Source organism: Stigmatopora argus, chromosome 21 (assembly GCF_051989625.1).
Source record: "Stigmatopora argus isolate UIUO_Sarg chromosome 21, RoL_Sarg_1.0, whole genome shotgun sequence".
Lineage (NCBI taxonomy): Eukaryota > Metazoa > Chordata > Actinopteri > Syngnathiformes > Syngnathidae > Stigmatopora > Stigmatopora argus.
Window position 1 is genome coordinate 6,321,147 of NC_135407.1, and position 23,156 is coordinate 6,344,302.

The 23,156-nt window shown below is 43.7% G+C and overlaps 2 protein-coding genes and 1 long non-coding RNA gene across 3 annotated transcripts in view; 1 reads left to right on the plus strand and 2 right to left on the minus strand.

Moving 5' to 3' along the window:
• Positions 1-3,071: 3,071 nt before the first annotated feature.
• LOC144067563 (uncharacterized) lies at positions 3,072-5,004 on the minus strand. Its single transcript, XR_013297980.1, has 3 exons — positions 4,338-5,004; positions 4,091-4,233; positions 3,072-3,125 (listed from the first exon to the last, which is right to left on the minus strand). It is a non-coding gene; the product is annotated as an uncharacterized LOC144067563 (long non-coding RNA).
• Positions 5,005-9,426: 4,422 nt separating this feature from the next.
• ube2ql1 (ubiquitin conjugating enzyme E2 QL1) overlaps positions 9,427-23,156 on the minus strand; it is a 70,889-nt gene continuing 57,159 nt past the window's right edge. Inside the window, exons 6-8 of the mRNA XM_077590504.1 lie at positions 17,118-19,589; positions 15,839-16,762; positions 9,427-11,430 (exon numbers count right to left, since the gene is read on the minus strand). Of these exons, the coding sequence (XP_077446630.1) occupies positions 11,299-11,430; positions 15,839-16,576 (870 nt within the window). The 5' untranslated portion in view covers positions 16,577-16,762; positions 17,118-19,589 and the 3' untranslated portion in view covers positions 9,427-11,298. The remainder of the gene's footprint in view (positions 11,431-15,838; positions 16,763-17,117; positions 19,590-23,156) is intronic.
• On the plus strand, positions 17,692-19,229 carry med10 (mediator complex subunit 10). Its single transcript, XM_077590505.1, has 4 exons — positions 17,692-18,154; positions 18,250-18,333; positions 18,581-18,683; positions 18,756-19,229. Exons 1-4 carry the CDS (start codon positions 18,033-18,035, stop codon positions 18,849-18,851), a joined length of 405 nt encoding a protein of 134 aa, XP_077446631.1. The 5' UTR covers positions 17,692-18,032; the 3' UTR covers positions 18,852-19,229.

Below are 23,156 nucleotides of genomic sequence, written 5' to 3' on the forward strand. Positions count from 1 at the left end.
CAAGAGACCTGGTTCTGCCACTTAATCAGGATAAGCGTATTGGAAATGAGTTATTGTGGAATTGTACGATCAACAGGTGGCGCTATTGCTTCGTGGTTTAGTTTGTTGAATGCCTAGTCTGCTCAAACCTGTTGTTGCTGCAGGCACAAAACCAGACGAGATTTATTTGCAGTACTAATAACTTTAACCCAAGTGAAGGTGCATCATTAAGATGAAAAAAAAGTCACAACTAGAATGAAGTGAAATTCTAATGTGATATTTGAATGGTCTGTTTTGGTCAGCATGAGGATTCTGCCACATCACCAGAACACAGGAGGTTTCTTCGTGGCCGTGCTGGTGAAAAAAGCCCCGATGCCTTGGAACAAAAGATATCCCAAGGTAAGCCCCTTCTTATTCACAACGTGAAAATGGCCAACTTGACAGCTTTAGATGAGAGAAAGCCGAAGAGAAGCCCCGCTTGCCTCGTCTGTTTGGTACTCCTTATCGCAGCCGGTAACAAATCGCACTTACTTGTCCGGCTCGCCTCCAGCTGAGGAAAGAGGCCTCGTCGGGCTCCGGAGCCCAAACGCCAAGCTCTCCGGCTCGGACTCCCAGTCTCCCCGAGGTAGAAGAGATGGAAGAGGGAGGCGTGGATGTGCAGGAGCCCCAGGAGTCAAAGGATGTCCAGGAGGTCCAGGAGGGAGCACCCGAAGGAGCTTCTTCAAGCGACAAAAAAGATGGCGTGTGCGGGTGAGTCACGCCGCCTGAGGGAACAACGTTGAGAAATCAGAAAATATGATGACACTTTTAGTTTTTTTTTTTTTTCATTCCTTAGACCTCCACCTTCCAAAAAGTTGAAAACATTTGGATACAAAGAAGATCCCTTTGTGTTCCTGAGTGAAAATGACCCCGTCTTCACCACCATACAGTGAGTCCATTTCGGGCCAATTAAAAAAAAAACATTGATATATTTTTATTGTATTTTTTTAAATTGTTTTCTAGATCTTTCTACAACTTGTCTCCAAATTTTCCCAAGATGAACGTGCTCACCAGAACTCACGATGGCAAGAAGAGACACTTGTACATGGTGTCCAAAGAATTGCGCAATGTTATGCGCAACAACAGCGAGCGCATGAAGGTGCTTTTCTTTACCATTTTAAATCAAAAGTCACTTCTTTCTACTTTTTTTGTGTGCATCTACACATTTCCCCAAATTGTAGGCAAAAATAACTTGTTCTCAAATAGGCCAGACACTAGCAATAAGATCTAGAAAGCATTTAATGAGTAAATATTTTCGTTTTCACTACAGATATTTCTTTTTTTGAGCCTATATTTATCATTTTGATTCATTTTGCAGCCAAAGACAAAAGCCTCCCACTCCTTCTGCGATACGGGAATTGATCTACCGAGTTTACGCAGCCTTGAGCAAGAGAAACAAAAAAACCCCTTTAATTTTATCCACCTAATATATTTCTCTTTTGTCCTGGAATGCCTAATTAGGATTCAGGAGAGTACTACTTTTGTTAAAAATAGTTGCTGACTACAGAGAGCTTTTTTTTCTGCTCCCTTGTAGGTTATAAATACAGGGGTGAAAGTGTGGTCACGCAACAGCGATGGAGAGGAGTTTGGTTGCGCTTTCAGACTGGCTCAAGAGGTGATTGAAACATTTGTGAGAAAGGAAACTAGAACGATGCATTTTAACTAAGCCCCTCCCCCCAAACTGTCCCCCTCTGGCACTTACTTGAGCAGGGCATCTACACTCTGCAGCCGTATATTCACTCCAGGATCATCAGCGTGAGTGTGGATGACATCAAGGTGCTGCTGACTCAGGAAAATCCCTTCTTCAGCAAATTGGAGGATGACGCCCACGCTCAGGCTAAAAAAATAGGTAAGCGTCAATACTATATCATTTTTGGATTCTTTTCCTAAATTGACTTTTTTTTTCGCTTTTGTAGACATGGGCAGCATTGTTTTGAAGTACATTCCAAACCCAGAGTAAGTATCTTGTTTTCAAGTTGTATTGTCCCGATTTCTAGGTGTTTCACCTTGACCTTTTTTATTTTTTATTTTTTTTAGAAAGGTAGCAGAGCCTCAGTGTTCTATTCAACTTTGCGGCTGGAGGGGAAAAACGTCCATCCGGGCGTTCGTACCTCGCAACGAGAGGTATCACTACCTACGCATGCTGGGCGTGGAGGTCTTCCGGGAGAAGCAGGGGGTGGGCCGGAAGCCGAGAGATGAGGAGGCCAAAGGAGAGGGAGAGGGGGAGGCGGCAGCGGGGATGGCGCCGCCGTTGGAGGACGAGACCGAGCTGGACTTGGAGAATGGGAGAGAAAATGGATCAACAGAAGCCAAGGCTGAGTGATAAAGATGCAGGCCACCATGTGTGTGTTTGTGTGTGTGTTTGTGTGTGTGTGTACAAGAAAGAAGAGGGCTTCAGGCTTCAACAAAATAACAGAAGGAATTTGTTTTGGAGGAAGACCACTTGGCTGGTGTTTTTTAGGGGGGGATTTCCCAGGAAATATCTTTTTGTTTTTAGTTAAATGCCCTGTCTTTCGCCATATGCTTTCAGAATTGTTTTTTTCCTGCCTGAGTGGCATTCTTTCATTTTATTTTTTGTTGTTGCAGTTTTAAAAAGTTTTATATTAAGTTTAATCTCATTTTGTACACTTGAAAGATCATGAAAGAAGATGAATAAAGGTGTGAGAGATTACAATGGTCGCCTGTCTTTTGCAATGCCCTTATTTAATTTGAGATATCAAATTGATGTCTGAGAACCGTGATGTTTTTTTGTTGCCCTTTTCCGATACTGTATTCAACAAAAATATGGAAAGTTTCAAATTGGCCCTTTTGATTTTTCCGAAAGCAGACCTGGAATAAAAAAAGTTTGACAATGCGAGATGGTTGGTTTGTGTTCTGTGCACAACTGTGATAAAGATTTATATTAAAAGTGTTGAAATAGAAAGCTTGCATTCATATCGGTGTAAAATATTCAAGAGTCATAAATATTTAATTTAGTTAATGGTTGCATGGACATGTTTTTTTTTTTGCGTGTGCAGCGGCGCTACCATGACAACCGCCGTTATGACAACAAGGACTTACCTCTGCAGCAGAAGGCAAGTAATTGGACACGGCCACCTCACGGCATCCTGTAAACAAGAAAAAACATTTTGATCTAAAAGAGCAACAAAGTGAAGGATGAATAAAGTGATTAAAAGCATATTTTCTCACCCTGAATAGAAGCACGCTCACGCACCACGATAAAACCCCCTACAAGTCTTAAATGTGGATCATGTCTATATAATATGACCGTTTTTGATATGTTTATGATTTGCGCACATAAAAAAAAGTTATTTGTCCACAGAATAGTGGCATGACATCACCAGTACTTGTCACGAAGTGTCCTAGAAGTTGCAAAGAGTGCACAATTAATTCCGTTTTTTTCCTCCCAAGAGATGTGAGATACTCGCAAACGCGATGCCCACTCGCCGCCTCACTAAGCCTAGTCCACGTGCATATACGTTTGGGATTATATAATCGCGCTGTTACGCAATCCCGCGGCGACCGAGTACGAGCAAAACAAACACACACAAAAATAAAAAAACACACACGAACGCCACAGAATCTTGGATTAAGCCCTGGCCGCGTACACACATTTAGAGGCCTTTAAAATCTGTTGCTAAATCTCTGGCTACGCTGCCGGCTTGATCTGATAATTGCGCAAAGCCGGTTTTCATCCTTTGCAAAATAACACAATGGCCAAAGATGCCGTCTGTCCATATAAACACATTTTGACCCTGAGTCACCAGCGCCGTGTTCTGTCCGGTCAAACCCAAGCTTTTACAACATTTAATCCTTTTCCTCTTCCGGTGACTCAACTCGAATGAGTGTGTGTGTGTGTGTGTGTTCCAGCGTGCTTGTGTAAATCTCCAGGTTTACCATCAGGTTCATCTCAAGTGTGTTATTCCGAGTTATTTTAACAACACACTATAACCCCGCTTCCTAAACACGCTGACCCTAAAAATGCACGCATGCTAGAAATCAGTTTCTCAAATGCAATCACATTTGTGTTTTAAAAATGCACTAATTTTTATACATGTAAATGGTTACTCACGCTTTGTGTCGCGAACGTAGCAGCAGACGTGACGACGAGAGTCCGTCCGGGGTCACCTCTTATGTTGTGTACCCACTGGCGGCTTGTCAGTTTGAGTGACAGCTCACTTGCCTCAGAGATGTCATTTAGCTCAGAAGCACTCTCTAAAAGAGAAAAAGAAAGCCAGGGAATGACAGGATAGTACTTGAGAATGACAACTTGGGGTTATCGTGACCCTATTAGGACGCCACGACCATGAGGGACTCACCTCAAACTGTTTTTTTTCAGATGTAGTGAATAAAACTTGTTTTTCCAAGTCCATTTGCAGATGGCAGTGTCATTTTTACCCATTTGGAGAAGAAAAAAAACAGGTGCAGCTTGAAGTGTTGTCCTGTCAATCGCAGACAAACAGGCGTTCACTCACATCACTATACAATTGAAAATTTTTATGAAAGCTATTTTCCCATGCAGGGTTCACTGTTTATTTCTGGTGAAATAAATAAATGAATGTAAAAAATAAAATGGATGTGTGGCAGTTTGTAACAGAATGTGAATAGAGGGTTAGTGCTTGATTCCTTCAACTTATTCACATTCGCATCACACACAAGCCAAAATTGTCGGGCCGGTTACATTATGGGTAATTTATTATCCTAGGCCTTTTGAGTTATTGTGCCGCGGTGTTCTTTTTGAAGTCTCTCTTCGCACGGAAAAAGGAAAAGACAGGTATGGCAGGCGGAGAAATATTCGATTCAAGAGCTGTCAAAATTGCACAAAATGGAAGTGAGATATTATTCTTTTGAAGCGATACATATCTGGGGCAAGCCAGACAGAGCAGCTGAAGATATTACCTTCATTTGAGGCTTTCTTTTGCGCTGTCTTTTGTCTGTTTGTGTTGGACACAATGCCCAAAAGGAAAATGGTGGAAATGAAACTGCAAATGGACTTCAAGACCAGTATTTGGGTGTGCTATCTTTTTTTTTTAACTACAGCTTGTTAAACCATTTTAATAGTCCCTTCAAAATATTTGTCGGATCTCTATTCAAAGAAGTTGATAAAACGATTTGACTGAGTCATAACTCGCAATCCTTTTCTTTCTAAAACAAACAAAAAAAAGCGCAAAACATAGCTTTAATCCCAGTTTTCTTTGGGACTTACTTCTTACCCTGACCCACTTTTAATTTCAAAGTGCGACTCGTCACACGGTAAAAACAACGAGTCTCAATGAGTGTTTTTTACTGACTCATGGCAAACCGTTCAAAAAAATGTGTATTTCAAAGCCTCTTTGACAAGATTCTATCATCTTCTCAGATCGGGACTTAGAAATAGCATTTTTTATGCTAATGCTAAACTTTGCACGACACATCCTTCAACGGGACAAGTGAAGGAGACCAATGGGATAAGCGGGTCCTTCACAGTTTGATGGATGTTGGGATGACCGACACACATTTGGAGGATCCTGGAGAGGAAGAAGAGATGGATTAGCTTGATGAGCAGTACGAGCTGGAGTTGGCAAGGAGGTAGGAGGGGGGCCAGGAGGGTGTGGGTAGTGGGCTACCAGCGGACACAAGGCTTTATTTAGTGCATGCCGGCAGGTGTTGCCTAGTAACAGACACGGCGGAGCCAGAGAAGAAAAACTGAAGAACGTCCCTGGCTTTATATTGATGTCCCTCTCTTGGTTTGACGGTTTTCAGGCCAAACCGCCCCCCCCTTAAAAAAATGCTAACTCACGCACCCCTTCCTACAAAGGCGGCGTGCGGGCCTCACGTTCATTCTCACACTTGACACAAGCGTCCATCCTCATTAGTAGTCAGAACGGACTCTCTCCTCCGTGCAGTCAGGAAGGAGACGAGGAAAGGAGGGCAAAGGGAGGAGGAGGAGGAGGAGGAGGAGTCCGCATCCGGCGATGTTGTTGCCATAGCATTTGTTGCTCCGTTACATTTTCGATCTTTAAAAGGGGGCTAGGCGTAGGCCGGCGTGGGACGAGAGCGCCTCCGTAAATCAGCGTCTCAGACGCCATCGCGGCCCTTTCGCACCATCGATCCAGGTGAGAGGATGCCAGTTAGCGCTCCTCAAGGCAACGACTTGTCACTTGGACAAAATGGCCCAGAAAAGACATGAATCAGAATTTAACGAACGTCAATTGGATTAGTTTCGACATTTTGCCGGGTATTAAAAAATATATATCGGAAATATCTTACTTTCAGTCATTCCTTTTCTCGACCGCTTATCCTCACCATTGTCGTGAGGGGTGTCGGACAACCATTCAACCAGCCGAGCATGCGTGGATGTGGGAGGAAACCGGAGTACCCGGAGAAAACCCACGCAGGCCCGGGGAGAACATGACATGTTTGATTTTTCACCAAATGGACTGTCACTCATTTTCAGGTTGTAGAAAATTGTCTTAATGTCACGTTCCGTTTTGCATGTGTCTGATTTGTGAAGCTGTGTAAAATACATCTAAATACACTTGTCCTCCTTTCCATATCTTCTCCAAAGACTAGTTTAAAATGTTCACATTGTCAGTTTGTTCTTGGATAGTCAATCCATTGACGCCGCGGTTACACCGACATCCTCGCATTTGTCAAGTTCAAGCCGCCACACGCGTAAGATGCTAAAAATACATTTTCCCACATGCGCTGTGCCACATAAAATATTTATAGCGAGCATTAGTCTGCTAAGAATGGCACCGATGCCGAAGCTGAGAGCGGGCGAAGGCGGGGCGACTGCCAAAGCTGACTTGCTGCCATCCCGGTGCCAGAGCTTACATAAGCGCTAACTGCCGCTCGACACACACGCCCGTGCGTCCTATCTGCCGCCAACGCGCACTCAAATGAATAAACTGCGCCGTCCCTTCGTCTTATTGAGAAACACGTGTGAGCCATTTACGCGTGAAGACGAGAACAAATGACTCATGCCACTGATTTTGCCTGCCTTATAAAGCTGTTAACCACTAATTTTGGGGGGTTTATGTATTATTATTATTATTATCATCATCATAATTATTATTAATTTGTCCCCTCAAAACACAATGTACAATACCTGCTTACCTTCAATCCAGCAAAAGGAAGATCTAAATGGCCATAAATGACCCTCAGCCTGTAGTTCCATCCAAGAGTTTGATTTATGAGTTGCAGATGATCTTGATAAAGCGCACCCTCAAAGTACCAAACAGGATCTTGTTAAGGATCTGAAAGGTAATTGGGACCACCGCTTGGTATTATTTGTCAAAAAAAGGCATTAAAGAAAAAATATGAAGCCTGACTCCAACTTAATTAAAGTCCAATTCATGGCAATAAAACCTCACTTATGCTTTTACGGCTCCGAATTAAAAATAAAAGCATGTCTCCATCGTGACCTCTACTGAACCCAACGAACCTATTTACCTAATGACCCTTATTTTTTTCCCTCAAATATTGAACTCATGACAATTTCCGCCATGTCTGCCTGCCTCCGTACATGTGAATATAAGGCAGAGAAAACACATACATTATTAACACCCCCAAGTAAACGGATCCTCGGCTGCATTATACATTGGTACACTACCGTATAGAACGAAATCACATCTGCCTCACCGTGAATATATAGTGCGCTTAATGTGCACTTAATGTTGGCTCGTCGATCATAAAATACTGAGATCCATTTGGGCCGTTTCAGTCTTTGCGACTCTCAGCACGCTTTCTTAACCTCCTGCTGTGTCTGTTTGATGGAGGAAATTGGACATCTTATCTAATGACATCAATATGATGCAGATGGCGACAAGCCCATCCTGGGATTATTAAGATTTAGGAACTCGTGTGTCATTTCCCTTTAGCTCAAAATGTCATATCAGATTGAAGGAATCACAAAAGTAAATCAAGTTTTATGGTCAAATTCTAAGGTAGATGAAAGACATGAAGAAAATATTTACAGTTACATTTTAAGAAACGCCAGACTTCTGAATAAATCCGGAACAAAAAGGAGTTTGACTATTAAATCCCACGGGCTTTAACAGAAAACGCTTGCTGATTATTTTTTTTAAAAATGGAAAACGGAACCGCTTATCTTTTCTGATGTAACCTTTACAGACTGGAAAATGATCTCGGAATTGGATACTGAATTTGCTCGTCTATTCCCCGAGAGTCCCGCAAACAACCTAACTGTATTGACCAATGAGAATATTCTGCAATTTTTGCACGCTCGGGTATCCACGGCGAGTTTTGATCGTGTCCCTATCAATATTTTCTTCGCCCAGGCCCATCCATAGTATGGATTCCATAGGCTGCTCAAGTTGTAGACTAATGAGCGGTGGGGCGCCTCAGCAACACAAAAAACAAGAGCCCCTAAGGGGGGAGTCCAATCATTAGGATTCATTTGTAACCATGATGACATGTTCTTTCGTTTGTGTCGATTGGTTCTCGCAAATTTGTTCATTTGTATTTGTTGTTGTCATCAACCCCAGTTTGTGTATTTAAACCCCGTGTTTACGTACATCGGCGTGGAAGTGTATTCGGTCTTTGTTATGTCGCCCTTTGTCGGTACACCTGTCCTGCCCAGTTAAGTTTGTATTTTTGATTGAGATTAAAATTAAAATTTGACGTTATGCACCAACCAGCACTTCCTTTTCGTTGCCTGCCTCCTGCTCCTGCGTTCCACTCTGCTCCAATCAGCAGTCGAGGCTGAACATATCAATTTCTACTCTGCGATGAAGTCTCAAAATGCTGAAAAATCACATAAAAACATTTGTAAGTGTTACACGAACCAGCATTCTAAGACTGGATCAGTAAGTCACACATAGCAGTGCTATTTTTACAAAATAAAAGGTAGGCATGTTAGTATATTAAACATCATATACTTCCTGTATGATGGAAGCAACATGGCTTTTACTTTCCATACATATAAATGCATATTTTGCTTGTCTGCATTTATAATGACATGAAATGTATGTATACAGTCCATTTTTTTGTATAGAAATTTCAGCTGAAAGGGAAAAATGGAGCAAATTTAGGTAAAATTAATCCTTACCAAAGCTGCATATCCTTCACTTTGATCCTTTTGTATACTCTTCCCATTCACTGTCGAATTAATTTGCACTAGACAGTCACAATGCTGAAAACGGTTCCCAAAGGCCTGAAAAATGCTGAATCCACAATTAAAACTAATCCTCTTTAACCAGCTTTAATATCTATTGAGTGCTAATACACCATCCAGGAGTCAAGACACCACCAGTTAGTCATGGGAACACAAATTAAATAAATAATGCTGGAAATAAAAGGACAACAAGTGCAAAGTTTCAACGAAAGTAGGACAACTTCAGCCTGAAATGTTTTTGCCGCTGCAGTTTCATGCAGACCGGAAACAAAAACCACAAAGGCAGTCGCTTTGAATATGCGGTGAATTTTATTGCACATTCTGGTTTGCTTTTGCAAACGAGCCTCTTCCCCCTTTTTTTTTTTGGACCAAACAATCAAGTCGGGAGAACCCAAGTGTCCGTCCGGGTCGGCTGATCTGGGCTCAGATGCGGGAAGTGTTTAGAATTTTAGAATCTTGGGCCGTCTTGGACTTTTTGAGAAAAGTCCCTTTTAAGGTGTTGAGGCTTTTTGCATGTCCTTCAGTCCTCCAAAAAAAGACAAACATCCTTCCCGCTACTGTTTTTTTTCTTCTTCTTCTTCATTTTCTGGTGACAATACCTGCATCATGCTTCAAATCTTCATTTTTGGCAAATCACAAATAAATTAAAACACAAACATTCATAGAAGACAATATGACATTTGAGGACAAATATAAAGGGAAGAAAAAAAACAACGCACACTACACAAACGCCTCGCGATCCTTGAAAGAAACGTTAGCCTTTTTCTTCATCTCCAGTTTTTCTGACTTTTCTTGAAAAAAAGAATACAGTAGGCAGCTACCAATCACAGTTGACATGCAAATATAATACAACGTAACCGGCTCGGTTAGTGTCTGTTAACTACCATTCTAAATCTATCACAAAAAATGACCGGAGAACACTCACCTTGGAGCTATTTTGTGGTGAAAGAGGAAGTCAAATTTACAGTATTTCTGAGAGAGGACGATACAATCAACCCTGAAATGAAAGTAGTTTACATTAACCACACACTCACAGGCACGCATGAACTCGCATCCTCGCCTCCGATCTCTTTGGGGGTACGCCACGTGGGTGGAGGGCAGGGGGTCGAGGGGGAAAAAAAAATTGACATCCTCCATCCTTTTGCTCTCAACCTGCCGTCTTTCTAATGACGCTTGGCGGAAATGTCAGGCCAATTAGCGTCTTGGCCTGACATTTAACTGGCACTTGGCAGACGGAACGCGCGGGAAAGCCGACCCGAGAGGACGGACGGTTTCAAATGTCTGACTGGCGTGCAGAGATCCACTTCCATCATTTCACAAACTGTTGATTTCAGAATACCAATGCGCTCGCTACAAAAAAATGGACCCTCTTGTCCATTCTTCTCCAAGTGCAGTAAACAAACCACAAACTATGACCCTCAACATTTATAAGCCTGATCAAATGGCCCGCACAATAAGCTTAAATATAGCTCTCGGGGGAAAATGTTTGGACAACCCTGGATGAAACTAGCAACAAGCAAAGCATGTTTTCTCCAATATGCAACGTGGTTTGCAAGTCAATGATTTTCATTCCTCGCCAAAGCAGTTCCCTCCATTTTGCGACCCGCCGACATTTCCCAAGAATCTCCACGCGCGCTACAATCTTCACGTTTGCGTCCGAGTCTGGGCGAGCTTAGTCGGCGGGGAAAAAGGGAGGAAATGAAACGAGAGCGTGTGGAAGGCTGCCCATCTATTAAACATTTACAGCTTCATTTATATGCAAATGAGGCCACGGCCACGCGCCGATGATGAAGAGTAACGCCGGAAGGAAGAGGAAGAGGATGGGAGCAAGGAGGGCAAAGAGAGCGTTGACATGAGAAGATGAGTTTGCTTCATTCACTTGCAAAAGTCCAAATAATTGAGAAGAAAATAAAACGCGTTCCCAAAATGTATTGACTATACACTTTACTAGCTTTCCTAAAAGGAGGAAAGAAATTCCCTGGGTGAGAGTGAGGGCAAGTGGCTTCCCAGATGCGGATTCAAAACAAGCCCCACCCCCAAATGAACACGCATAAACACACACGCACACGCACGCGAAGAAAAGCTACAGCAAAAGGTGAGTGTGACAGATTGTTGACTTGGCGCGCCGTGTCATTTTGCGTGTGGAGGTCAGGGGTCGGCGCTCAGCCGTCCGACACGGGCGGAGACACCCAGCCGTACTTCTCGTGGGTCTTCACCAGAGACTTGAAGGTGGCCTCGGCTTCTTTGCGGCTGAAGGCCTTCTTGGACTTGCCCGCTTTCCGACAAATGCGGCCCTGCGAGAACAAAAGACGGCAAATTTAAATGGTGCTTCCAAAAAAATAAGCCAATATAGCGATGAAAATGGTACGAAAAAAAACTATTTTCCAATGATAGAATCTTTCGCCATAGCGCGACAAAGACGAGACGATAGCCGATTACTTTAAAATAGACGAGAACCAATGACGTCAAATAATCAGCCATTAAATACTAAAACACAATATCGACAATCCCCTTTTTCATCGACATAAGCGTTTAGGAAAGAGAGAGGATGACATCGACGACAATAGCGCATTTTTCGGACCAGTCAAGGAATTTACAATGAACGAGAAAATATAAGTCGCTTTAGTGTGCAAGCTAGTTTTTCAGATTGATCAGAAACCAAGAACTAACATAAAATAGGGAACAATGGATAAAATTGGATACCTCATAATGTAACAAATGAGCAGTTTTTATGGACAACTACAGCCTAAAAAAAATAACATAACAATAACAAAAAACTAAAATACTTAAATATAAATAGCAGGTCCAGCCAAACTATGAAAAAAAGGGCAACTTCGAGGTCAAAAAGTAGTAAAGTGTGATTCACTTTACGTGTTCAATTTACGTATTTTATGACAAAAATGCTATGATCATCATATACGTCACAGAGTTTTGGCCGGACCGAACGCGGGCCATAAATCAGCCCAGCGGACGTCGGGTCGGTGTGATGGATGGCTTTGCCGTGGGTTTCCTTTCTACCTCTCACTTTGTTTTATAACACTGCAGCATTTCCTGCAGTGGCGTTATTGGCTGGCGGCTTTCTGCTCCGACTAATGAAAGTAAAACTGTTCCTCTGCATGCGGCACTGCACTTCACACAAATACTCCGATAATATTGCTCACATTATTTTGACGCCTGTGCACTTTGCGCCGTTTTCCTCCTCCGTTACCGTGATTTACTAGAAATACCCGGGCGCCAACCAGGCTTTACGGCGTGACTTTATCGCGCGAACGGCGATGGCACTTTTTCTGGTGGTGGTTCTTGATGGAATACTGCGGTTTTATGTACTGTGCCTTTTGGTGATGAGCGGAATTGATGTTCGCTACGCTTGGTGTAGCAAAATTCCATTTGCGAGAAGGAATGAGGATCTTTTGCTTAATCTGTCACGGCCACATTCAAACTCCCTTGATTTTGTTTTTCTTGCAATCATTTGCATACCTGTCAACCTCTGCCGATAACTGCCCTTATAAATGATGATTGATTCCCCTTACAAACCCCCCAAAAAACTTACAAACACCGTACGATTCGTACGGTGTTTGTAAGGTTTTTTGGGGGTTTGTAAGGGGAATCAATAATCATTTATAAGGGCAGTTATCGGCAGAGGTTGACAGGTATGCATTTGGAGAACTTTGTTTACATACCGTTAAAGATAAGAACATTTATTCTTAGTTCCGAATTCAAGGCAAGCAGACTCAAAGCAATCTTACTATGGGCAATAAGAATTAAAAACTAAAATTCAAATCGACATATTTCCAATTGACACCGTCTATAAGGCGCAATTACCGAGAAACCCATTTTTTTCCCACGCTGAACTTTGCGAAAGGACAACGACGCGCGCTAACGGGACTGTTACGTCACCCTGTTGCAGACGTGCTCGCGGGGGTCACGTGCCATCTGATTAGCCATGCATATCTTCCGCAGCACATACGGTTGCCCTCGCCACCTCAAAATGGCGCCCGTCGCCCGGCCGATGCGCCTCGTTATTGCCGGCTATTGTTCGAGACTTTGCTGCCATGGCGATGCGGCGGCGAGGAGCGTAACTCACTTTCATTCAAAGTTCTGTTCTTCGCCGCTTGTTTGCGGGTATTCGGGGAGGGGGGCTGCTGAATAAGGTCGACCTTACATTAAGTCTGTGACCTCAACCCCAGAGACGTAAATTGGGTATTCATTAGCCAAATGACGCTCTCGGGCAATAAGATGGGAGGGAGAAAATGAAGAGTGGGAGAACCAGGCGTCGAGGAAGTCCCATGTCAGTTTCTATTGGCTCAAAGAGTTTCCTCGTAGAGGGAAAGCACGCACGCCGGGGTAATCGTATGAATGGGAATCATTGAATGGACAGAAAAGGACGGGCACGCCGAGGCCTTTTCTTTCGTATGTTGGGAACGGAAGCCGGGGGGTGTGTTGCGTAACGCAAACAAGCGGCCGGGGTGGACAAAAGGGGAGATCAATAGTGGCCTTATCGCATCACCGAGACCCTCCGCGAATGATAGTCGGGGTTATTTGAGGATAACAACGTGTAAACAACAATAGTTTCAGTGATCTGTCAGCTCCACCAACGAAGATTTAAGTTGAAGTTGCATTGAAGGCATTAACAATAATGGGACGTTTCATCAGAATAATGGACAGACATTGTTATGTTTATTTATAAACTATTTTTTTTTTGTAAAAATTCACCTCTAAGAGTAGTTTAATTTCAACTTTTAATTGATTTGATAAGATGGAACGCTACGCTTATTCCACTACTTTGGGTTTAACTACAGTCGTTCTATTTTTCCTCCTGATTCCGCGTATTTAATTTGACTTTCTGTTTGCCTGAGTGGCCAGCGAATTTTCTTTCTGAGAAAAGTTCCGTGGTGAAAATGTGTGATTTGAGATAAACACTGACTGGTCCAAATCAGGACGCCTCCATTTCTGAGTGGAGTCCCATTCGCACTTGCGTGGGTAGTTTGGCTTCCCCCACATTCCAAAAAATATGCCTGTTAAGGTCATTGAAGACTAAATTGGTGTGAAAATGAGCCTGTCGAAATGTGCCTGGTATCACGTCAACTCGGATTGGCTACGGCTCACCTACATGAAAAAAAAAAGTGTATCACATGGATGATAAATAGTGTCTGTGTTTTATTTCAATTGAATTTTAAATCAGAACGTTAGTTTTAGAAGCATGAATTTATGTAGAACTAAAATAGATGCAAAAAAGGAGCTCAAATTCATCTAAATACACACAAAAAATCAAACCTTAGTTTACAAACAAAACGATATAATGTTACCCTTTTTGGACGTGGCTAGAGGGAATTAATGACGTGGAAAAATGCATTTGATACGCAAGTAGATCGAGTTAAAAAAATTGCTCCATTCTGTGGATCCTGGCCAGTTATTTCTATTTCCATTTCTTTTAAAATACAGCGTGTACGCACGTGCATTTGTCTGTCTCCAAAGAGCAGAGAAAAAAGGAAAGATTGAAACCTATGACCTACATCCTGCACACGATCTGTGTGTGTTGACTTTCATCTCGGCAGATATAACGCCCAGCCCCCTAAAAATAGATCTTCTCGGCGAGGAACATCAACACACGAGTCACAAAAGGCCATCCGCCAAGTACACGGTGTGTATTTAAAATTGACGCTGCGTTCGGCGTGAGAGACGTGATCTGCTTGGGAAACTGCCGCATACGCAAACGCCGCGAGTGAAGACGCACTAATCAATACGGCTTCCATGTTAGTGAGCGGTGAAGTCGTCCGTCCCAGATATTTGACCTCCAATGTGGATGATTCGTAAACTGAAAAAAACCAGCACGCCATTTTAGGGGTTACGTCGAGGACATTCCGTTAAGCGGAGATCAGATACGCATTAATTTTGAACTATAGCACCCTCTCCATGTAGATGATACGGTGGAGTGCATTTGAGGATGCGTGGGGAAGCCACACGACACCGAGTGGGCCGGGATTGGACGGGATTACATAATGTGGTTGATCTAAATCTCACAGGTCTGAAACGCCGGCACCCCCGCCGCCTCCTTTTCCATCCCCCGGTGGTCTCATTATTGTTATGACTCGGTAAATGCGCAATGGGTAAAGAGGACGCGTATTGCGAGCCTGCGTGACGTTCATTGGGCGGCTCTGCGGGTCTTTGTTGCCAACTGATGAAAAGCAATCAAACGGGGACTGCGGAGAGCCATTGAGGAGAGGGGTGGGAGGGGTGGGGGGCCGGAGTGGGAGGCGGCCAGGCAAGCTTAATGGTGGCCGTCAAGAAACATTTATCTATCGTCTACAAATGGTGCTTTACTCATTTGGGTCGCAGGAGAGTTGGAGTCAAACCCATCTCATCTGAGAGATGGTCGACATTTTTTTTAAACCTGTAAACCTAAAACTGCAAAGTCCACTCAGGGATGCTAATGCTAATTTTGAGAAAAGTGTGAAAAAAAGGGGATTAAAACTCACACAAGCCTGGAAACTCAAAAAATCGTGGAAGAGTGCCAATCTGTTCTACTGTATCCGACAAAATTTGATTATAATGGCAAAAAAGCATAATCAAGCCACACCAATTTGAAAGCTAACATTTTAAATCGCAATATGTATCGGACATGGGATTCTCAGTTTTCTAGTTAACGGCACACGGGTGAAAATGGCGACAAAGACACACGGCGGGGCAGCGACGAGGTCTCACCTGTCCTTTTACCAGGCTGGCGGCAAATTGCCTCATGACGGCTTCCACCGTGTAGGCGCTGGACCATCCGCGGGGGGTGAGCAGCTCCATGCAAATGGCGCCCCCGTCCAACACGTAACCGTTCTCCAAGCGGGGCGTCAGCACCCGCATGAAGGGCGGCGAGAAGGGGAAGTTGTCGGGGAAGGTGACGTTGAGCAGGATGAAGTCGGTGCCGGTCTCCTTCATGTCCTGCCACAGCGCCGAGTCCTTGTCCACCTGGTGCAGCTTGACGTTCCAGTCAAACAGGTTGTCGTCCACCAGCTCCACCGTGATGAAGTTGTCGCCTAACCTCCGGATCTCCTGGAGCTCCTTCATCAGCCTGCGCGTCCGCACTTGGGTGCAGTGATGTCGGTGAGGGGCGAGCGGCGCTAGGGAGGAAGCCCCGGTGCTTTTATTCCCGCCGCCGCCAACGCTAACGCCGCCAACGCCAATGCCGCCGCTTTGCTGCTGCTGCTGCTGCTGATGCTGCTTCTCCTTGGCATCCCTGCCCGGTTTCTCCTTGTCCTTGCCGTGCTGGTCCAGCTTCCTGGCCTTAATCTCCGGAGTGCTGAGCAGGTTGCTCTCGTTGGCCGTCTGGCAGTGTTTATTGTTCTTCTGGTTGCCCTTGCTGCCCTTCAAAGAGCCCTGGTGGTGCTTGGGGTCCTCCGTGTCTCGGTCGTGCAGGCGGATCAGACCGATTTTCCGCAGTAGAGTGGCCATCGTTGACTTGCTTTGGAATTCTCCGACGATCCCCCCCACCCCCCTACAAGAGGGTCGAGATTGCGCCCGCTCTCCTCTGATGCGGATGTGGACTATGGAGTTCACCTTGCTTGCAACCTTCTGGGGGTGACTACAGCCCACGATCCTGCGCCTTTCCACTCAGTGCATCATCCCAGCGTGGCATGACTACGTATCAGGACACACACGCACACACAAAAAGCATTAAAAAAAATAAAAGACAACCTTTTGTCCAGAATTCAACCAGCCTCTCCCCACCCCGAAACGTCCTCAGCTGCAGTACCGATGATGCTGAACAAATGAATTAAACGCCTTTAAAAAAAAAAGAAACCCTCCCTCCCCACCTATGCAAATACCCCGGAGCCGATGAATAGCAAAATGTTCACAAACGCATGCAATGACACCTTGAATAACATCCTAAAAAAGCAGACTAGAGCACAAATGATCCGACACCTGCATCGGAGAGGCGACGGTCCCGTTTTTACTCGCTAGAAAACCCAAGCAGAGAATAAAAGTGGCTTACCCAGTGCGTAAAATCCGCAGTGTCTTCTGCCGGAAGCCGTCTCGACGTGATAAAAAGGAGGAAAATCCAGAAGATCCGATGGAGCTGCAGGAGTTGTTCGTGCGCGTCTTTGTGCGCCTTACGTGCGAATGTGTGCAGGCGCAACAACACACTCGTAATGCAGGGGAGGACAAGTAAGCAGAAGCACTTATGCGCTCAGCCCACATGCCCTCACCCCGAAAGACGCATTTCAAAGTAAAGCTCGTCACACACCATGACGACAAATATCACATATTTGCCATCAGAAACAATGTCACACCACATAAAATGTGCACAATCGGGGGAATATGGATTACATATCGGGACGTGCTGGGTCGTGAGATTATGACATCATCCCCGAGAAAAACAAGGTACTATGTTCATATTTGGGACAGCAGGATATGTTTACTGATGCCGATGGTAATGTTTGAAACCCTACGGGATATCTAGCGTGTGCGTCGTGATGAATAAATACACGGTTTTTACGTCGAATGCAATGTTGTGGCGTAGGGGGACGACGCCTTTATTGCGAAAGGCGCGCCGTTGTTTCCAATCCGTTTGTAAAGGGTCAGATTTACTCGTTATTTGAATGTGTTTTTCCCTCAAAGAGAAGAAGACTCGTTGTATTTGAATATATAAACATGTTCTTTTTTTTAATCTTAGGTTTCAGACACAGTGCTATTGATATTTGGTGAATCTATTTCCGGCAACACGACGTTTGAATCGGAAAACGACAGCTGGTCACCATGACAACAAGACTGCATTGGCTGCCTCGACGTTGCCGTAAAGCGTATCTTTGTTTTAGCTAAGCTAACCTCCCTGGCTAGCGGTTGAGCAGCAAGTGTTTTGACACACGGCATCGCTTCAAGCCATTTTTCTTTCGAGGTTCGCTTTGAGATGGCGGATAAAAATGAAAACCTCGAGGAACATCTCGAGAAGTTTGTGGAAAATATTCGACAGCTCGGAATTATAGTCAGCGACTTCCAGTCCAGCAGTCAAGCGGGACTCAACCAAAAATTGTGAGTCTGTGGTTTTATTTAATGCCTCGTAAACATCGACGCTCAATGCAATAAACTATATGGAATCTTAATTATTATTGTTATTTTTTCCCCAGAAATCTAATGATAACTGGATTGCAAGACATCGAAAAGTGCCGTCAACAGTTGAATGAAATCAATGTCCCATTGGAAGTCTTTGAGTGAGTATTGCTGACATTATGTTAAATCTAAAGTATACTCTCAAATAATTTTCAACAAATGAAGCCAGTATTATCTTCCCTACCAAGTAAATTACAAGAAGCAAACATTTGACCTCTCTGACAGTTAGTGATTATGACTTAGCAATTACAATATGCCCTTACCAAAATGACTCTGAAAATGATTCACGGATTGGAGGTGAAATATATGTACTTTTGGTAAAATAATTTCTTTTTTTCTATTATTCAGATACATTGACCAAGGTCGAAACCCTCAATTATACACTAAAGAGTGTTTGGAGAGAGCTCTGGCCCGCAACGAGCAAGTTAAAGGAAAAATTGACACCCTGACGGTAAAGAGTTAGCGCCTTAAGTCTTAAAAAAACAGATGGTCACTATTTCTCCTATTATTTGTGCTTCTGCAGAAATTCAAGAGTCTTCTCATCTCTGAGCTGGGCAAAGTCTTCCCAGAGGAAATGTCCAAATACAAAGCGATACACGGCGACGACGCTCCTTCTTAAGAGACCACGTGCATTAGCAGCCCTGACCTTTCAACCCGTGACCATTACTTTTAAGCCTTGCAGGGGTCGAACCGAGGAGCCAACGCCATTTATTTCTCCTTAAGAGTTAATTTATATGAAACGTGTCTGCTGGACAAACATGCCAATATCACATGGACAGCCTATTAGCAGCAGGGTAAATGTAATGTTCCGTCTCTGGTACTTATTTATATCTTTTTGTACTGATTCATACAGTGTAAACACTTGGACAAGGCATATTTGCCCAGGTTGTGTTAATTCTGATTGCAGGTTTTTTTGTTGGGCCTGCTCAAAAATATATGGCTCTTAATTTGTATGCTGTTTATATTATTTTTTTTATAAATAAAACTCATTGCTGGACTGAGTGACTGTTCATTACAAGAGAAAAATGTCTGCATTATATTTAATCTTTGACTAATCTGCTACACGTGCTACTACTAAAATCCTATTTGCACACTACATTACATTACAAAGATCCCCATGTGGAGTCAAATATAAGAACTTGATCATATTTTACGCTATTGGGATCAAGCTAATGTGCGGTTGCTCAAAATTGGGTTGGGTGATTTTTTTCTTATGTTAACGTGCAATTCATCATGCAATACTGCGGTCATTTCTCAGCACTTACCATGACGCACGCCTGATTTCCATCAGCTCACACCATTAATCAGGCATGCCATCAATCGATTGCTCATTTGCCCTTTGACTCCGCGAGTCCACCTGGTGATGACAGAAATCCGGTCAAGGTTAGTTTTTTTAATCTAATAACAAGTCAAGTGTGTGATGCTAGAAATTGAATTACTGCCTTATGTCTGCATACACGTGTGGATTATCATGGGTTGCATCTGCTTCCAACCTACACAATGTTAATGTAGTCCAAGTGGACTCTATCAATGCTTTAGGAAGTTGAAATACTCATGGACATTCAACTGTATATCCAAGTGCTTCAATAGCTTCCACGCTTTGTGCATTTGAGATGGCACGGGCCTCCAGTCCTCTTGGATTGCTGCCCGGAATACCAAAGCAGGCCAAGCTGCCTTTGATACAATTAGCATAATGTCTTTTTGATGCTAATGGTAAATTCCCAATAGCCAGTGGCCAATTTGCTTGCACGGGTGCCGCAGCTCAGCCCTCACATTGTGACCAGCGTCTGTCTGGCCTCAGTTGCGTCACTCAATTCCTCCGTGAGGGTCAAGAGCTTTTAACTGACGTTTGCCATCTTGACTGGATCTCTACGTCTTCTTGTTTTGGACGGACTGACGTTCTTCCGAATACGACACATGGATACCGCAGGCCCATAACTCCAAAACTTACTCGCCGGTTTACGTAACCACGGCCGGATAAAGTCACCGACCAGCACAAAACCCATTGATAACCTTCACACCATCAGTAAGGCTGATGCTATCATTTTCTAATTGTCCAATATGGTACGTCAAGAAGTTTTTCAAATGGATGTTTGAGTCATGATGGAACAGTTTATCACACCAATGAGAAATGTCATTGTCTTGAAAATGTCTTCAATCGCCCCTCATGCTCAAAAGGGTTGGCGTGGGATTTTCCTGCGTCATATTTGGAATCATCACGCTAGCGACCCGACGTCAACCATCGACACATCGGGCGGGCGAGCAGATTGCGTGAGGGTGCCGATAATAGGATGATAAAGCCGCTAAATGAAAACCATAAATCAGAGCGATGATGTCGAGCGCCCGATGTTACTCGCACCTGCCCCCGCTAAGGACCCGTCAACGGCGGCTACCGAATTACGTTGCTTAAAACCCCCCACAGATGGGCCCTAATAGATGGAAAATAATAGTTTGACATGCATTTTGTCACGCATCCGTGCAGCGTAGACTCGGTTGCAGAGAAAAACAAACAGAAAGCGAGGCATACAAAAAAAAAAAAGAATAAAGGATAGGCCAGAGGAGCGAAGGGAGTTCTTATGATTTCCCTTTGGTTTAATTAAGTCTGCATATCCTATGTCTCACCCGCTGTGATGTGAAGGGGTGAAATTGCGTACCCAGAATGTGACATTTACAAAAAGAATCCCAGGCACTGATGTCGTCTCACGGTCGAATTTAAACCTCATTGCATGTTCGTCAGTGCGTAAAGATCCAAGCAGGTAAATAGACACTGTATTAAACATACCTGTCAACCTCTGCCGAAAACTGCCCTTATAAATGATTATTGATTCCCCTTACAAACCCCCAAAAAAACTTACAAACACCGTACGACTCGTACGGTGTTTGTAAGGTTTTTTGGGGGTTTGTAAGGGGAATCAATAATCATTTATAAGGGCAGTTATCGGCAGAGGTTGACAGGTATGATTAAAGGATGCAAAAAGGAGGTTGGAAAGACTAGTGGACATTTTGTACGCTTGAAATTGTGCATGGGAAAGCCATTATTTGATATTCTCACCGCCAATATTCATTGTAATATCGGTGTTTGCCAGAGGCTCTGATAGAGCTCCAGGCATTTTAAAGTAGGGGGGCTGGGAAAATAGCATTACCCCAGTTCGCTTTGGGTATAAGTTTTTTTTGTTGTATTCGTTCCCTAAGCAGCCCTTTCTCAAGCATTGTTCTCCGATTCACAGATTTATAGCATTCGGACTGATATTTCACCCTGGATCGGTTAATAATTGAATTTTTTTTTGCGTACGATAGGCCACGATATGGCTGAATTGTTCTGAAGACTGAATGTTAATTTTATGGCCGATGTCCCACGTGGTCAAATCAAAGGTTCCTTTGTTTCTTGAATATTTCAGCCGATAGTCAGCTGCTACCTATCTCCATCCCCAATTTTCACCCTAGAGGTCTTATCTCAGTGGACACGTATACACTCACGCTCCATAAAATTCTCCCACTCCCCCAACAGAGGTCAAGCCATAAATGCCAGATCAATCCTCCCCCTCCGATCCTTTTTTTTTCTTTTCACCCCTCCACCATCCTCCCTAATTTGGCGGTGTTGGTACTAGCGAACTGGACCAGGTGGAACATGGTTTGGGTCCATCTCCCACACTCGCCCTTTGTGGGCTGCACACAACTTGGGTGTCTTCAAGCGTGGAAAGGCTAGAATTTGTTCAATCCAAAGCCGTGGTGTGGGAGGATTACAACTGGGTTACCTAATGACTTGGAGGTCTTTGTGACTCAACCTATGATGTTTTTGCCTCTACTATGGATGTTGGAGGACTTACAGAGAAGAATATTCTACTTAGATTAAAATGAATGAAATTCTATCATCGAAATATGAATAAAAACACTGATCTACCACCAATACCAACGAGATAAATTCACATGAGAGAACCAATACACAAGAAGAAGGTCCGATTTCAACTTTTGCCTTGAGAAGACATTGTTGAATGAATTATGCTGTGGAAGGACTATTGTCATGTCGGTGACCTCACAAATGTTCTTCTGCGTGAAAAAGCTAAAAAGTTGCTCAAACCGGGAGATAGTTTCCCAAAAATACGGGATGTTAAAGCTGCACAAGGGCAAAGTCGCTATTAAAAGAAAGCAAGAAAGTCAAGTATCCCTGGAATAGCGCTTCCGTGGAGTCAAGGTATCTAAACAATGAGCAGTTGTAGACGAGACTCACGGAATGAGCAGCTTAACTGCCCGCGACCATCAGCGCAACGCAGGCTTACAAGTTATGTAACGCCATGTCAAGCGGCCTTTTGAACCGGGTTACAGCTGGGACGGCTCAACTCGTGGAAGCGCATCCTTTCATCTGTTTATTTTTTGCAAACATAAATCTAATGTTCGGCCCGTTGTGACAATTTATTTGGGATTTCACAGCCACGCTGTCCTCAAGGAACCTCTTTTGCGGCGAGTCACGCAAATCATCGGCCAGGCTGAGTCATGGAATATTTAGATTTTTTATTTATTTTTTGCATGTCAGAGAGCCAAATTCACCTTTTTGGAGATGAAAATGCACTTGAGCCAGCTTCCTGAATAAATGATGTTTCGTTGTTTTTTTTCTATTTTGTTAGTTTGAAATATTTAAATGGGCAAACCGCAGCCGTCCTCTCAAACCGAATGTATGGCGAGAGAGTTGGAGATTTCAAAAAGTCCCCCGGAGGCTTAAAAAAATGGCTTAGCGAAAAAAAGCGAAGCGATGAAGGGCGGTACAAACACCTGCTCAAAGTCATTGCCAAAACAATCTTGACTCCAGACCGGAGAGAAGCTTCGGTTGTAGCCTGGAGGCACAGAAAAATCTCGGGATGTGTTTATCGGATAGTTTGTGGCATTTTTTTCAGTCTGACCTAAAAATTCTTGCTCACAGTCATCCACG